The sequence below is a fragment of the Salmo trutta genome, chromosome 1 (genome assembly GCF_901001165.1).
Source record: "Salmo trutta chromosome 1, fSalTru1.1, whole genome shotgun sequence".
Lineage (NCBI taxonomy): Eukaryota > Metazoa > Chordata > Actinopteri > Salmoniformes > Salmonidae > Salmo > Salmo trutta.
Window position 1 is genome coordinate 2,960,467 of NC_042957.1, and position 18,223 is coordinate 2,978,689.

The 18,223-nt window shown below is 41.8% G+C and overlaps 1 protein-coding gene across 1 annotated transcript in view; it reads left to right on the forward strand.

The window, feature by feature from the left end:
* eya4 (EYA transcriptional coactivator and phosphatase 4) overlaps positions 1-18,223 on the forward strand; it is a gene marked incomplete in the record, with an annotated part of 133,956 nt that overhangs the window by 103,741 nt on the left and 11,992 nt on the right. Inside the window, 5 exon segments of the mRNA XM_029691285.1 lie at positions 1-81; positions 757-839; positions 15,037-15,211; positions 15,557-15,681; positions 16,216-16,299. Coding sequence (XP_029547145.1) covers positions 1-81; positions 757-839; positions 15,037-15,211; positions 15,557-15,681; positions 16,216-16,299 — 548 coding nt within the window.

Genomic DNA, 18,223 nt, shown 5'->3' on the forward strand with positions numbered 1-18,223 from the left:
TCTCCCAAACCCCCCTACAGACCAGCCTCAACTACACGCCACAGCCTGGACAGACAGCCTACTCACCATATCAGATGCCAGGTCAGTTAGCCAAACATCCAATCGAAGGAATGTGAGAGTGGAAACCTAACCAATCAGGTGACAGATACCGTCCTAGCGTGACTTAAGTAGGAATTCCTGCCTTCATTAGGTAAGACTAAAATACAGGACCTGTTCATTGTGGAGTGAACTCTGTATGTAATTGTGTCTGTTTAAGCTGTTTGGATAGTTGTTTGTAATAAAACACAGTATCATTGGAAAAGAGACCCTGGACTCCAGTGGGATTTTCTAAATAAAGGTTATAGAAATCAAATATAGAAATATCTCAATAACAGTTATGTCAGGAAAATGAATTGACACAACATGAATTCATCTCTGTCTCTCTGTCTCTTTCTCTCTCTCTCCCTCTCCCTCCTTCTCTCGCTCTCTCTCTGTCTCTCTCTTTCTCCCTCTCCTTCCCTCTCTCTCTCTCTCCCTCTGTCTCTGTCTGTCTCTTTCCTTCTCCTTCTCTCTCTTTCTGTCTCTTCCTCTGTCTCTCTCTGTCTCTCTCTCTCTCTGTCTCTCGCTCTCTCTGTATCTCTCTCTCTCTGTCTCTCTCTGTCTCTCTCTCTCTCTCTGTCTCTCTGTCTTTCTCTTTGTCTCTCTGTCTCTCTCTGTCTCTCTCTCTCTCTCTGTCTCTCTGTCTTTCTCTTTGTCTCTCTGTCTGTCTCTCTCCAGGGTCCAGTTTCACGTCATCATCTGGTCTGTACTCCAGCAACAACTCTGTGTCCAACCCAGCCAACTACACTGCTCCACAGCAGGTACCTGTGTGTATGCATGCATGGGTGTGTGTGTGTGTGTGTGTGTTTTGATGTGTGTGTGTGTATGTATGTATGTAAGTGTGTATTACAAGCATTCTTAAACCTCAACAAACAAACACAAGTCTGTCTCTACTGTAGAACTCTGTCTAGAATCTACACTTGCCACGTCCTGACCAGTAAAGGGGTTATTTGTTATTAGAGTTTGGTCAGGACGTGGCAGAGGGGTATTTGTTTCATATGGTTTTGAGTGTGTGTTTATGTAGAGGGGCGTTTGATTTATGTTTCTGGGGTTTTTGGTTTAGTTCTATGTTGTATAGTTCTATGTCTGTTTCTAGGATGTTTATTTCTATGTTTAGTAAATGGGATTGGGGCCTTCAATTGGAGGCAGCTGGTTATCATTGCCTCTAATTGAAGGTCCTATAATTAGGAGTATGTTTGTTTGGGGGAATTGTGGGAGGTTGTTCTTTGTACTGCTGTGTGAGCCTACAAGACTGTTTTTATTGTTTTGTTTATTAGTCGTGTTCACAATGAAAGTTAAGATGAGCGCTCAACTCGTTGCGCCTTGGTCCAGTCACTACGACGACCGTTACAACACTGTTACTTCTGTAACTACCTAAGTGTTTGACTGCTGTGTCAGTGTCCTTGAGCCTGGAATGACTTGTGTTTGTGTTAGAAGGTAAAGCTAGTAACACAGTTGATTCGGGAGAACATGGTTACCCCACAACAACAAAAATGAAAATATACCCAATACGATTATTCATTTCAGAATATTTATCTTAGGTTACGTTCCAAATAGCAATATATACCCGGTGGGCCTTGGTCAATAGTAGTGACTATATACCCTATGGGCCTTGGTCAATAGTAGGTCACTATATACCCTATGGGCCTTGGTCAATAGTAGTGACTATATACCCTATGGGCCTTGGTCAATAGTTGGTCACTATATACCCTATGGGCCTTGGTCAATAGTAGTGACTATATACCCGGTGGGCCTTGGTCAATAGTAGTGACTATATACCCTATGGGCCTTGGTCAATAGTTGGTCACTATATACCCTATGGGCCTTGGTCAATAGTAGTGACTATATACCCTATGGGCCTTGGTCAATAGTAGGTCACTATATACCCTATGGGCCTTGGTCAATAATAGGTCACTATATACCCTATGGGCCTTGGTCAACAGTAGTGACTATATACCCTATGGGCCTTGGTCAATTCTCATCACTATATACCCTATGGGCCTTGGTCAATAATGGTAAACTATAGTAGTTAAATTCTTCTTTGAAAGTTGATAAACTTGTAAACCCACTTTTGACAAAATGGCCCTTGAATGTTTTGGTACACCTACTGTAGAGGTCATCTCTGTCTCCACCCATTCAGCATCGTTCACACCCTTTTAAGCCTAAGCCCCACCCATCTCTTTAAGGATTCACATGTGAGGCCATGTGCTAAACAAAGTGTGCACGGTAGTGTAGTAAACAGAGTGAGTACGGTAGTGTACTAAACAGAGTGAGTACGGTAGTGTAGTAAACAGAGAGTACGGTAGTGTACTAAACAGAGTGAGTACGGTAGTGTACTAAACAGAGTGAGTACGGTAGTGTACTAAACAGAGTGAGTACGGTAGTGTAGTAAACAGAGAGTACGGTAGTGTACTAAACAGAGTGAGTACAGTAGTGTACTAAACAGAGTGAGTACGGTAGTGTACTAAACAGAGTGAGTACGGTAGTGTAGTAAACAGAGTGAGTACGGTAGTGTACTAAACAGAGTGAGTACGGTAGTGTACTAAACAGAGTGAGTACGGTAGTGTACTAAACAGAGTGAGTACGGTAGTGTAGTAAACAGAGTGAGTACGGTAGTGTACTAAACAGAGTGAGTACGGTAGTGTACTAAACAGAGTGAGTACGGTAGTGTACTAAACAGAGTGAGTACGGTAGTGTAGTAAACAGAGTGAGTACGGTAGTGTACTAAACAGAGTGAGTACGGTAGTGTACTAAACAGAGTGAGTACGGTAGTGTACTAAACAGACTGAGTATGGTAATGTAGTAAACAGAGTGAGTATGGTAGTGTAGTAAACAGAGAGTACGGTAGTGTAGTAAACAACCAAAGATTTAGAGACTAAAGGCTGGTTTATTCTACGTCTATCGACATGTCTGTAGACAGTCGAATAGTTACTTGCATAGTGGAGTTTTTGGTTTAGACATGTGGCTAGCTATCTAGCTAGCTAAACAATGAACCATAATCCCATGTCATGACGTTACTACCCTGTATGAATCTACAGGTAGCTAAAGCTAACCAACTTGTTTCAGTGTTGAGATACGAATAATATTTCTACACATTCCATAATCGTAACACTAGCTAGCGAGCCAGCCAGCTAACGTTAGCTAGCTAGCTAACAGTACTCTTTAATTTGCAATTAAAATGACTTTCTGACAAAATAATATAATATCTGAAAATGTAGCTAGCTAGACTCTCTTACCCGTATACATGGATGGACGCTTCTCCCTCTCTGTCATGGTTGCCACGGTTGCCCTTAGTTTGAAGATGTAATCCGGAGACGTGTTTTATACAGCAGCCTTTTCTCTTTTCCACTGCCTCCGCATATTTGCAATCAAACGGCTGAATTTTCTCCGTCTCCTTAGCTTCCACTGAGCATTCCACTGATTTCAAAACTTTGTCCTGAAGAAGTGGAGAGAAATAGCAACACTTTTTGCAGTTCTCCATGATATCTTCAAAAAAAAAGCAACGGTAGCAAGGATTATCTACACATACTGACCAGCTCATGTTATAGACAGAAGCGTGCTACATGGCAGACCAATCCGAACTCATCTCTCAGCATGTCCAGCCCATCCAATATCTCAGCCAATCATGGCTAGCTGGAAGGTTCCTGACTTTTTCCGTGTCTAAACCAACTAGGCTCGTAATTTAACAATTTTATTCATATTTACAGATGGCATACAAGTTGGTTTTAAGGCACATGAAAGTTCACATGTTCCAGAAGGCATTTCTGACAAAAAAACACATTTTGATTTGTTTTTAAATGATTACGTTCAGATGCTTCTCCTGTTAAGGAGTGATGCGCGACATACACCTAGTTTCCTGAAACAAGTCACATACAGTGAGGGAAAAAAGTATTTGATCCCCTGCTGATTTTGTACGTTTGCCCACTGACAAAGAAATGATCAGTCTATAATTTTAATGGTAGGTTTATTTGAACAGTGAGAGACAGAATAACAACAAAAAAATCCAGAAAAACGCATGTCAAAAATGTTATAAATTGATTTGCATTTTAATGAGGGAAATAAGTATTTGAACCCCTCTCAATCAGAAAGATTTCTGGCTCCCAGGTGTCTTTTATACAGGTAACGAGCTGAGATTAGGAGCACACTCTTAAAGGGAGTGCTCCTAATCTCAACTTGTTACCTGTATAAAAGACACCTGTCCACAGAAGCAATCAATCAGATTCCAAACTCTCCACCATGGCCAAGATCAAAGAGCTCTCCAAGGATGTCAGGGACAGGATTGTAGACCTACACAAGGCTGGAATGGGCTACAAGACCATCGCCAAACAGCTTGGTGAGAAGGGGACAACAGTTGGTGCGATTATTCGCAAATGGAAGAAACACAAAAGAACTGTCAATCTCCCTCGGCCTGGGGCTCCATGCAAGATCTCACCTCGTGGAGTTGCAATGATCATGAGAACGGTGAGGAATCAGCCCAGAACTACACGGGAGGATCTTGTCAATGATCTCAAGGCAGCTGGGACCATAGTCACCAAGAAAACAATTGGTAACACACTACGCCGTGAAGGACTGAAATCCTGCAGCACCCGCAAGGTCCTCCTGCTCATTTTACATTTACATTTACATCATTTAGCAGACGCTCTTATCCAGAGCGACTTACAAGAAAACACATATACATGCCCGTCTGAAGTTTGCCAATGAACATCTGAATGATTCAGAGGACAACTGGGTGAAAGTGTTGTGGTCAGATGAGACCAAAATGGAGCTCTTTGGCATCAACTCAACTCACCGTGTTTGGAGGAGGAGGAATGCTGCCTATGACCCCAAGAACACCATCCCCACCGTCAAACATGGAGGTGGAAACATTATGCTTTGGGGGTGTTTTTCTGCTAAGGGGACAGGACAACTTCACCGCATCAAAGGGACGATGGACGGGGCCATGTACCATCAAATCTTGGGTGAGAACCTCCTTCCCTCAGCCAGGGCATTGAAAATGGGTCGTGGATGGGTATTCCAGCATGACAATGACCCCAAACACACAGCCAAGGCAACAAAGGAGTGGCTCAAGAAGAAGCACATTAAGGTCCTGGAGTGGCCTAGCCAGTCTCCAGACCTTAATCCCATAGAAAATCTGTGGAGGGAGCTGAAGGTTCAAGTTGCCAAACGTCAGCCTCGAAACCTTAATGACTTGGAGAAGATCTGCAAAGAGGAGTAGGACAAAATCGCTCCTGAGATGTGTGCAAACCTGGTGGCCAACTACAAGAAACGTCTGACCTCTGTGATTGCAAACAAGGGTTTTGCCACCAAGTACTAAGTCATGTTTTGCAGAGGGGTCAAATACTTATTTACCTCATTAAGATGCCAATCATTTTATAACATTTTTGACATGCGTTTTTCTGGATTTTTTTGTTGTTATTCTGTCTCTCACTGTTCAAATAAACCTACCATTAAAATTATAGACTGATCATTTCTTTGTCAGTGGGCAAACGTACAAAATCAGCAGGGGATCAAATACTTTTTCCCCTCAAAGCCTTTGTGATGAGTAGAGAGGTACTTAACAGAGACTGTAATGTCTGTATATGTAGGATGTGGTTGTTTAAAGTAAGAAAGGGTTAGGGTTAGTAGAATATATCTGTACATGTTAGTAGAATATCTCTGTAGATGTTAGGGTTAGTAGAATATCTCTGTACATGTTAGTAGAATATCTCTGTAGATGTTAGGGTTAGTAGAATATCTCTGTACATGTTAGTAGAATATCTCTGTACATGTTAGGGTTAGTAGAATATATCTGTACATGTTAGGGTTAGTAGAATATCTCTGTACATGTTAGGGTTAGTAGAATATCTCTGTAGATGTTAGGGTTAGTAGAATATCTCTGTAGATGTTAGGGTTAGTAGAATATCTCTGTACATGTTAGGGTTAGTAGAATATCTCTGTAGATGTTAGGGTTAGTAGAATATCTCTGTAGATGTTAGTAGAATACCTCTGTACATGTTAGTAGAATATCTCTGTACATGTTAGGGTTAGTAGAATATCTCTGTAGATGTTATGGTTAGTAGAGTATCTCTGTAGATGTTAGGGTTAGTAGAATATCTCTGTACATGTTAGGGTTAGTAGAGTCTCTGTACATGTTAGTAGAATATCTCTGTACATGTTAGTGTTAGTAGAATATCTCTGTACATGTTAGTAGAATATCTCTGTAGATGTTAGTAGAATATCTCTGTACATGTTAGGGTTAGTAGAGTATCTCTGTACATGTTATGGTTAGTAGAGTATCTCTGTAGATGTTAGGGTTAGTAGAATATCTCTGTACATGTTAGTAGAATATCTCTGTACATGTTAGTGTTAGTAGAATATCTCTGTACATGTTAGTAGAATATCTCTGTACATGTTAGGGTTAGTAGAATATCTCTGTAGATGTTATGGTTAGTAGAGTATCTCTGTAGATGTTAGGGTTAGTAGAATATCTCTGTACATGTTAGTAGAATATCTCTGTACATGCTAGTAGAATTCTCTGCAGATGTTATGGTTAGTAGAGTATCTCTGTAGATGTTAGTGTTAGTAGAATATCTCTGTACATGTTAGTAGAATATATCTGTACATGTTAGTAGAATATCTCTGTACATGTTAGGGTTAGTAGAATATCTCTGTACATGTTAGGGTTAGTAGAATATCTCTGTACATGTTAGGGTTAGTAGAATATCTCTGTACATGTTAGTAGAATATCTCTGTAGATGTTAGTAGAATATCTCTGTAGATGTTAGTAGAATATCTCTGTAGATGTTAGGGTTAGTAGAATATCTCTGTAGATGTTAGGGTTAGTAGAATATCTCTGTACATGTTAGTAGAATATCTCTGTACATGTTAGGGTTAGTAGAGTATCTCTGTACATGTTAGTAGAATATCTCTGTAGATGTTAGGGTTAGTAGAATATCTCTGTACATGTTAGGGTTAGTAGAATATCTCTGTACATGTTAGGGTTAGTAGAATATCTCTGTACATGTTAGGGTTAGTAGAATATCTTTGTAGATGTTAGGGTTAGTATAATATCTCTGTAGATGTTAGGGTTAGTAGAATATCTCTGTACATGTTAGTAGAATATCTCTGTAGATGTTATGGTTAGTAGAGTATCTCTGTACATGTTAGTAGAATATCTCTGTACATGTTAGGGTTAGTAGAATATCTCTGTACATGTTAGTAGAATATCTCTGTACATGTTAGGGTTAGTAGAATATCTCTGTAGATGTTAGGGTTAGTAGAATATCTCTGTACATGTTAGGGTTAGTAGAATATCTCTGTACATGTTAGGGTTAGTAGAATATCTCTGTACATGTTAGGGTTAGTAGAATATCTCTGTAGATGTTAGGGTTAGTAGAATATCTCTGTACATGTTAGGGTTAGTAGAATATATCTGTACATGTTAGGGTTAGTAGAATATCTCTGTACATGTTAGTAGAATATCTCTGTACATGTTAGGGTTAGTAGAATATATCTGTACATGTTAGTAGAATATCTCTGTACATGTTAGTAGAATATCTCTGTTCATGTTAGTAGAATATCTCTGTACATGTTAGTAGAATATCTCTGTACATGTTAGTAGAATATCTCTGTACATGTTAGTAGAATATCTCTGTACATGTTAGGGTTAGTAGAATATCTCTGTACATGTTAGGGTTAGTAGAATATCTCTGTACATGTTAGGGTTAGTAGAGTGTCTCTGTACATTTTAGTAGAATATCTCTGTAGATGTTAGGGTTAGTAGAATATCTCTGTAGATGTTAGGGTTAGTAGAATATCTCTGTACATGTTAGTAGAATATCTCTGTACATGTTAGGGTTAGTAGAATATCTCTGTACATGTTAGGGTTAGTAGAATATCTCTGTACATGTTAGTAGAATATCTCTGTACATGTTAGGGTTAGTAGAATATCTCTGTACATGTTAGTAGAATATCTCTGTACATGTTAGGGTTAGTAGAATATCTCTGTACATGTTAGTAGAATATCTCTGTACATGTTAGTAGAATATCTCTGTACATGTTAGTAGAATATCTCTGTACATGTTAGTAGAATATCTCTGTAGATGTTAGGGTTAGTAGAATATCTCTGTAGATGTTAGGGTTAGTAGAATATCTCTGTACATGTTAGGGTTAGTAGAATATCTCTGTAGATGTTAGGGTTAGTAGAATATCTCTGTAGATGTTAGGGTTAGTAGAATATCTCTGTACATGTTAGGGTTAGTAGAATATCTCTGTACATGTTAGGGTTAGTAGAATATCTCTGTACATGTTAGTAGAATATCTCTGTAGATGTTAGGGTTAGTAGAATATCTCTGTACATGTTAGTAGAATATCTCTGTATGTGTGTGTGTGTGTGTGTGTGTGTGTGTGTGTGTGTGTGTAAAGGGTTTATAGGTACAGTACTTGTTCAGAAAGACAGGGTGACAGCTTTAGTGGTCTCTCCTATAAAGACTCCATCTGCACTGGGTCAGTTAAAACACACAAGACTTTGTTTTCATTCCAAACGGCACCCTATACCCTACATAGTGCACTACTTCTGACCAAAGACATAGTGCTAATAAGGTGCCATTTGGGACATAGGCTTTAACTGTTAGGAATATATGAAAGATTGGAGAAGAAAGGAAAGGGAGGAGATGACAGGAAATAGAGGAGATGAGTGAATAAAGAGAACAGAGAAGTGGGGGGGAGTAGTAAAACTTCCTGTCTCAGCTCTTCAAGAACCCCATCTGTTTGTCTCTCTGTCCCTCTGTCTGTCTCTTTCTCTCTCTCAGCGAAAGCAACAACAAGAACAGTAGATATTAATACAATGAGAAGAACAGTAGATATTAAAACAATGAGAAGAACAGTAGATATTAAAACAACAACAAGAACAGTAGATATTAAAACAACAACAAGAAGAACAGTAGATATTAAAACAACAACAAGAACAGTAGATATTAAAACAACAACAAGAACAGTAGATATTAAAACAATGAGAAGAACAGTAGATATTAAAACAATGAGAAGAACAGTAGATATTAAAACAACAACAAGAAGAACAGTAGATATTAAAACAACATATTTAAGTATAGTAGATATTAAAACAACATATTTAAGTATAGTAGATATTAAAACAACAACAAGAAGAACAGTAGATATTAAAACAATGAGAAGAACAGTAGATATTAAAACAACAAGAAGAACAGTAGATATTAAAACAACAACAAGAAGAATAGTAGATATTAAAACAATGAGAAGAACAGTAGATATTAAAACAACAACAAGAACAGTAGATATTAAAACAACAACAAGAAGAACAGTAGATATTAAAACAACAACAACGAGAATAATAGATATTAAAACAATGAGAAGAAGAATAGTTGTCACGGGTGTCGTAGGGATCAGACCAAAACGCAGCGGGATCATGTAAACTCATCTTCTTATTTTATTAAAAAAGGAAAGCAAAAGAAACACGTATACAAACGACACTAAACAGTCCCGTCAGGTGCACAAACACAAAACAGTTAACAACTACCCACAAATCCCATAGGAAAACACCCCTCTTAAATAGGACCTTCAATTAGAAGCAACGAGGAGCAGCTGCTTCCAATTGAAGGTCAACCCAATTAACACCACATAGAAATAGACGTACTAGAACTAACATAGAAATAAACTAACAAGAACATAGCCCAACAAACCCCGAAACACTCTAAACAAACACCCCCTGCCGCATCCTGACCAAACTACAATAACAAACACCCTCTTTTACTGGTCAGGACGTGACAATAGTAGATATTAAAACAACAATAAGAATAGTAGATATAATACTAAAGGGAAGAAATAAAAAATACATAAATAACAAATAAAATAAATAAATATCCAATACAGATTTTTTTGGGATACGAGGTTAAGTATGTGTATTGTTTTCTTTGTTGAGTTGTATTCTCTCCTTGCTTTCTCTGCTTGTGTTTTCAAAGCAGCGTCAAACTCCGCCGATGCTCTGATGTTGAGACTGAGATTGGTATATTTAGTTGTGTCGTCAAATTTTGACCTTTCTATAACCTACTAATAGTTATACCACGTTAGTCGTAGGTCTATTAGACTATTCTGCAAATTATTGTTGTTTATTCCTGAACTGACAGAATGGCTATCCTTCAGCTATCCTTCAGCCATCCTTCAGCTATCCTTCAGCCATCCTTCAGCTATCCTTCAGCTATCCTTCAGCTATCCTTCAGCCATCCTTCAGCCATCCTTCAGCCATCCTTCAGCCATCCTTCAGCTATCCTTCAGCTATCCTTCAGCTATCCTTCAGCTATCCTTCAGCCATCCTTCAGCTATCCTTCAGCTATCCTTCAGCTATCCTTCAGCTATCCTTCAGCCATCCTTCAGCTATCCTTCAGCTATCCTTCAGCTATCCTTCAGCCATCCTTCAGCCATCGTTCAGCTATCCTTCAGCTATCCTTCAGCTATCCTTCAGCCATCCTTCAGCTATCCTTCAGCCATCCTTCAGCCATCCTTCAGCTATCCTTCAGCTATCCTTCAGCCATCCTTCAGCTATCCTTCAGCCATCCTTCAGCCATCCTTCAGCTATCCTTCAGCTATCCTTCAGCCATCCTTCAGCTATCCTTCAGCTATCCTTCAGCCATCCTTCAGCTATCCTTCAGCTATCCTTCAGCTATCCTTCAGCTATCCTTCAGCCATCCTTCAGCCATCCTTCAGCTATCCTTCAGCCATCCTTCAGCCATCCTTCAGCCATCCTTCAGCTATCCTTCAGCCATCCTTCAGCCATCCTTCAGCTATCCTTCAGCTATCCTTCAGCTATCCTTCAGCCATCCTTCAGCTATCCTTCAGCTATCCTTCAGCTATCCTTCAGCTATCCTTCAGCCATCCTTCAGCCATCCTTCAGCTATCCTTCAGCTATCCTTCAGCCATCCTTCAGCCATCCTTCAGCTATCCTTCAGCCATCCTTCAGCCATCCTTCAGCCATCCTTCAGCTATCCTTCAGCCATCCTTCAGCCATCCTTCAGCTATCCTTCAGCTATCCTTCAGCCATCCTTCAGCTATCCTTCAGCTATCCTTCAGCTATCCTTCAGCCATCCTTCAGCTATCCTTCAGCTATCCTTCAGCCATCCTTCAGCTATCCTTCAGCTATCCTTCAGCCATCCTTCAGCTATCCTTCAGCACCACAAGTTGGTTCAACTTCTTTAACATCATTGCACGATCGTGGCGCTGTCCTTTCAGAACCACGAAGGGCGCTCCAATCGTTTAAAATCGGCCTCATCAAGACCTGTTACCTAATAGTCCTGCTCATCACTTCATATGTATCACGTTTCAGGGAGAAGACCCAGATACAGACAGTGTTGAAGTAACAAAAGTTTATTACTAGAACAGGGGGGCAGGAAAAACGACAGGTCAAGGACAGGCAGAGGTCAATAATCCAGATCAGAGTCTAAAAGGTACAGAACGGCAGGTAGGCTCAGGGTCAGGGGCAGGCAGTCTCAGGGTCAGGGTCAGGGGCAGGCAGGGTCAGGGTCAGGGCAGGCAGTCTCAGGGTCAGGGTCAGGCAGTCTCAGGGTCAGGGCAGGCAGTCTCAGGGTCAGGGGCAGGCAGTCTCAGGGTCAGGGGCAGGCAGTCTCAGGGTCAGGGTCAGGCAGTCTCAGGGTCAGGGCAGGCAGTCTCAGGGTCAGGGGCAGGCAGTCTCAGGGTCAGGGCAAGCAGTCTCAGGGTCAGGGCAGGCAGTCTCAGGGTCAGGGCAGGCAGAATGGTCAAAACCGTGAAAACTGGAACTAAAAACAGATAGGATCAAGGGAGAAAACGCTGGTAGGCTTGACGAACAAAATGAACTGGCAACAGACAAACAGAGAACACAAAAATGTAAATATAAATACATAGGGGATCATGGGGAAGATGGGCGACACCTGGAGGGGGGGTGAAGACAGGTGAAACAGATCAGGGTGTGACAGTATGATTATTACAAATAGAGGATTATCACTTATCACAATGGTGCTTGTTTAGTAAAGTTAGATCAAAGCTGAATCAATGTCTCGCAAGATCACAATGATTCATTTACATTTTACATAACAGAACTGAATATAATAGCATCACATAGGAAGTATTCATACCCCTTGACTTATTCCACATTTTGTTGTGTTACAGCCTGAATTGAAAATGTGATTAAATATATGTTTTATCTCACCCATCTACAGACAATATCCCATAATGACAAAGTGAAAACATGTTTATAGACATTTTTGCAAATGTATTGAAATTTAAATACAAAAATCTCTCATTTACATAAGTATTCACACCCCTGAGTCAATACTTTGTAGAAGCTCCTTTGGCATCGATTACAGCTTTGAGTCTTTCTGGGTAAGTCTCTAAGAGTGATTACAGCTGTGAGTCTTTCTGGGTAAGTCTCTAAGAGTGATTACAGCTGTGAGTCTTTCTGGGTAAGTCTCTAAGAGCGATTACAGCTGTGAGTCTTTCTGGGTAAGTCTCTAAGAGGGATTACAGCTGTGAGTCTTTCTGGGTAAGTCTCTAAGAGCGATTACAGCCGTGAGTCTTTCTGGGTAAGTCTCTAAGAGCGATTACAGCCGTGAGTCTTTCTGGGTAAGTCTCTAAGAGCGATTACAGCTGTGAGTCTTTCTGGGTAAGTCTCTAAGAGCGATTACAGCCGTGAGTCTTTCTGGGTAAGTCTCTAAGAGTGATTACAGCTGTGAGTCTTTCTGGGTAAGTCTCTAAGAGCGATTACAGTTGTGAGTCTTTCTGGGTAAATCTCTAAGAGCTTTCCACACCTGGATTGTGTAACATTTGCCCGTTATTCTTTTTGAAATTCTTCAAGCTCTAATTGGTCATTGATAATTGTTAGACAACCATTTTCAGGTCTTGCCACAGATTTTCAAGTAGATTTAACTCAAAACTATAACTCGGCCACTCAGGAACATTCACTGTCTTCTTGGTAAACAACTGCAATGTATATTTGGCCTTGTGTTTTAGGTTATTGTCCTGCTGAAAGGTGAATTCATCTCCCAGTGTATATTTGGCCTTGTGTTTTAGGTTATTACCCTGCTGAAAGGTGAATTAATCTCCCAGTGTCTGTTGGAAAGCAGACTGAACCAGGTTTTCCTCCAGGATTGTGCCTGTGCTTAGCCCCATTACGTTTTTTTTTATCCTGAAAAACTCCCCAGTTCTTGCCAATGAGAAGCATACCCATAACATGATGCAGCCACCACCATGCTTAAAAATATGAAGAGTGGTACTCAGTGATGTGTGTTGGATTTACCCCAAACATAACGCTTTGTATTCAGTTCATTTCTTTGCCACATTTTTTGCAGTATTACTTAAGTGCCTTATTGCAGACGCATGTTTTGGGATATGTTTTATTCTGTACAGGCTTCCTTCTTTTCACTCTGTCAACGACGTGTGTGTAGGTGGCAGGGAAGTCAGGCGCAGGAGAAACAAACTTCATATAAGCAGAGTAGTTTAATAAACTTTCAAACAAACTCCAAAAATAGAATACATAAAAAATCAACATGGGGACACATACCCGTCGCACACCTAAATAAACAACACGAACACAATAACACAAACAATCTCGGACAAGGACATGAGGGGAAACAGAGGGTTAAATACACAGGTAATGAATGTAATTGGAACCAGATGTGAAAAGAAACAAGACAAAACCAATGGATAATGAAAAATGGATCAGTGATAGCTAGAAGACCGGTGACGTCGACCGCCGAGCACCACCCGAGCAAGGAGGGGCATCGACTTCGGTAGAAGTTGTGACACACTCTGTCATTTAGGTTAGTATAGTGGAGTAACTACAATGTTGTCGAACCATCCTCAGTTTTCTATCACATCCATTAAACTCTCTAACTGTTTTAAAGTCACCATTGGCATAATGGTAAAATCCCTGAATGGTTTCCTTCCTCTCCAGCAACTGAGTTAGGAAGGACGCCTGTATCTTTGTAGTAACTGGGTGTATTGATACACCATCCGACGTGTAATTAATAACTTCACCACGCTCTAAGGGATATTCAATGTCTGCTACCAATAGGTGCCCTTCTTTGTGAGACATTGGAAAACCTCCCTGGTCTTTGTGGTTGAATCTGTGCTGTGAAATTCACTTCTCGACTGAGGGGCCTTACAGATACTTGTATGTGTGTGGCGTACAGAGATGTGGTAGTCATTCAAAAATCATGTTAAACACTTATTATTGCACACAGAGTGAGTCCATGCAATTTAATATGTGACTTGTTAAGCACATTTTTGCTCCTGAACTTTGCCATAACAAAGGGGTTATTTATTGACTCAAGACATTTGACCGACCGGCTCCATTCGGTCTTATGTAGCAAAATTTGAAATTGTGTTTTTTTTAAATAAAAGTACAGACTCAGAGTTAGAATGTTGATAAACTTATAACATACCTAGTATATTTAAAATGTTGGTGGGGATTTTATCCCATGATGTATATTTCAAATTTGAAATATACATCAATCTTTTGCTCTCTCTATCCCTCTGTCAGTCTCTCTCTCTCTAACTCTCTCTCTCCCCCCGTCTCTCTCTCTCTCTCTCTCTCCCCCCCTCTCTCTCTGTCTCTCTCGGTCTCTCTCCTCCCTCTCTCTCTCTCTTTCTCTCTCCCCTCTCTCTTTCCCTTTCTCTCTCTCTCTCTCCCCTCTGTCTCTCTCTCTCTCTCTCCCCTCTGTCTCTCTCTCTCTCTCTCCCCTCTCTCTCTTTCCCTTTCTCTCTCTGTCTCTCTCTGTCTCTCTCCCCCCTCTCTCTTTCTGTCTCTCTCAGTCTCTCTCTCTCCCCCCCTCTCTCTCTCTCTCTGTCTCTCTCTGTCTCTCTCCCTCCTCTCTCTCTCTGTCCCTCTATCTTCGTTGGCTACAGTGAGTGTATTGCTGAGGTTGTTGTGTTGTGTTGTTGTTTACTAAGTCTGTTTGTTTGTGTTGTTTACAGGACTATCCATCGTACACAACGTTTGGCCAAAACCAGTACGCCCAGTATTACTCCGCCTCCCCCTACGGAACCTACATGACGTCCAATAGCATGGATGGGACCGGCTCCTCGTCGGCCTATCAGCTGCAAGACTCCAACCCCGTCATGACAGTACAGGCCAATGAGCTCCACCCAGGTACGCCCCAACCAATCACCACACACTTATGGAATTACAACCAGTAGTGTGTGTGTGTGTGTGTGTGTGTGTGTGTGTGTGTGTGTGTGTGTGTGTGTGTGTGCGATCGTGTATTACTGTCTGTCTGTCTGTCTGTCTGTCTGTCTGTCTGTCTGTCTGTCTGTCTGTCTGTCTGTCTGTCTGTCTGTCTGTCTGTCTGTCTGTGTGTTTAACTATACTTGTGGAGACTTTAGTTTAGGTCTTATTAGATTTGGGTGTTGATAAAGATTCAATCAGTTTTTTACAGAGATCTGCACACGTTGTGACCCTTTACATGTGTGTGTGTGTGTGTGTGTGTGTATACAGAGGACACGGTGCAGAGCCCCATGAAGGAACTGGATGATCGTGGCTGTCGGAGTGGGGGAGGAGCTAAAGCCAGGGGGAGGGGCCGCAAGAACAATCCCTCACCGCCCCCCGACAGTGACCTGGAGGTACACACACACACACACACACACACACACACACACCTATTTGCAGGTACACAAACGCACACACCAATGCATACACACACTTAGGTACGCAAACATATACACACACACAGACAATTATTACCGTTGTCATCAGATGCTGAATACTCCCCTCTCTCTCTCTCTCCCTCCCCCCTCTCTCTCTCCCCCTCTCTCTCCCCCTCTCTCTGTCTCTCTCTCCTCTCTCTCCCTTCTCTCTCTCTCCTCTCTCTCTCTCCCCCTTCTCTCTCTCCCCCTTCTCTCTCTCTCTCTCCCCTCTCTCCTCTCCCCCTTCCCTCTCTCTCTCTCTCTCTCTCTCCTCCCCTCTCTCTCTCTCTCTCTCTCCCCTCTCTCTCTCTCTCTCTCTCTCTCTCCTCTCGCCCCCTCTCTCTCTCCCCCTTCTCTTTCTCTCTCTCCCCCTTCTCTCTCTCTCTCCCCCTCTCTCCCCCTTCTCTCTCTCTCTCTCCCCCCTCTCTCTCTCCCCCTCTCTCTCTCCCCCTTCTCTCTCTCTCTCTCCAGAGGGTGTTTGTCTGGGATCTGGATGAGACCATCATAGTGTTCCACTCTCTGTTGACAGGCTCCTACGCTCAGAAATATGGCAAGGTGAGACGCCCCGCCCACTACCACTCAACCCCACGCAACCCTACTCTACCCTACCCTACTGTACTCCACCCTACCCTACCCTACCCTACAGTACTCTACCCTACTCTACTCTACCCTACCCTACCGTACTCTACCCTACTCTACCCTACCCTACAGTACTCTACCCTACTCTATTCTATTCCACTCTACTCTACTCTACCCAACCCTACCGTACTCTACCCTACTCTACTCCATTCTACCCTATCCTACCCTACCCAACCCTACCCTACTGTACTCCACCCTACCCTACTCTACCCTACCCTACAGTACTCTACCCTACCGTACTCTACCCTACTCTACTCTACCCTACCCTACCGTACTCTACCCTACCCTACTCTACCCTACCCTACCCTACCCTACTCTACCCTACCCTACCCTACCCTACTCTACCCTACCCTACTCCATTCTACCCTACGCTACCCTACTCCATTCTACCCTATCCTACCCTACCCAACCCTACCCCACCCTACCCTACTCTACCCTACTCTACGCTACCCTACTCCATTCTACCCTACTCCACCCTACCCTACTCCATTCTACCCTACTCCACCCTACCCTACTCCATTCTACCCTACTCTACCCTACCCTACTCTACTCTACCCTACTCGACCTACCCTACTCCACCCTACCCTACTCCACCCTACCCTACTCAACCTACCCTACTCGACCTACCCTACTCCACCCTACCCTACTCCATTCTACCCTACTCCACCCTACCCTACTCAACCTACCCTACTCCAGGTAGCCTAGCAGTTAAGAGTGTTTGGCCAGATGACATTTTACTAAAATACACTGAGTGGACAAAACATTAAGAACACCTGCTCTTTCAATGACATAGACTGACCAGGTGAATCCAGGTGAAAGCTCTGATCCCTTATTGATGTCACTTTTTTTTAAATCCACTTCAATCAGTGTAGATGAAAGGTCGAGGATGACAAGTTAAAAAGAAGGATATTTAAGCCTTGAGACAACTGAGGCATGGATTGTGTATGTGTGTCATTCAGGGCTGTTACGGTGGGCAGGGGGTCATGTGACCATTTAGTTTTTTTGACAAAGGTTTGTAATCACAACTAAAGTGTCCAAATAACTCCAAACATAGGCTTAGGACCTCCTGGAACACGGCTGGAGAGCACATAGCCTACAAAGCATAGTGAAACGTCAGCCCTGTTGCATGTGAGTTTTTTTGGGGGACTGGTCACTATTTTAAAAAGAGTATCCCAGTTTTCTCATACTGCTATATTTATTGCTCAATTCTTAATGATCATTATTTTTGTGCGTATGGAACATTTTCTGGGATCTTTTATTTCAGCTCATGAAACAATAGACCAACACTTTACATGTTGTGTTTTATATTTTTTGTTCAGCCATATGGCATAGACAGATCAGGGCCTGAAAATAAGGACAACTCAAGAGTATGCGATTCTGTTATTCTGAAATACACTACATTTTCTTCATATCATGTTTCTTTAGACCTGTCTAAAATAAATCATGGATTTATTGTGATGGTGTAGGCTATATTACAACGGATTTAATAAATGTAGATGTTCCAAAGGTCTGCATCAGTGGCAGCATGTAAGCTATGCGCGTGGAAGCCAGGAGATGCTAAACGTGTTTTTATGTTAATTAAAAGGTCAATTACCGCAAGACCAGCTGGTTTTTTTTGCATGACAATCACCTGCTGACAAAACGTCATGAACGCCACAGCCCTATAGTGTGCCGTTCAGAGGGTGAATTGGCAAGACAAAAGATTTGAAGTGCCTTTGAACTGCAAAACTGCTGAGTTTTTCATTTTTCATGCTCAAATGTATCCTGTGTGTATCAAGAACGGTCCACCACCCAATGGACATCCAGCCAACTGGACACAACTGTGGGGAAGCATTGGAGT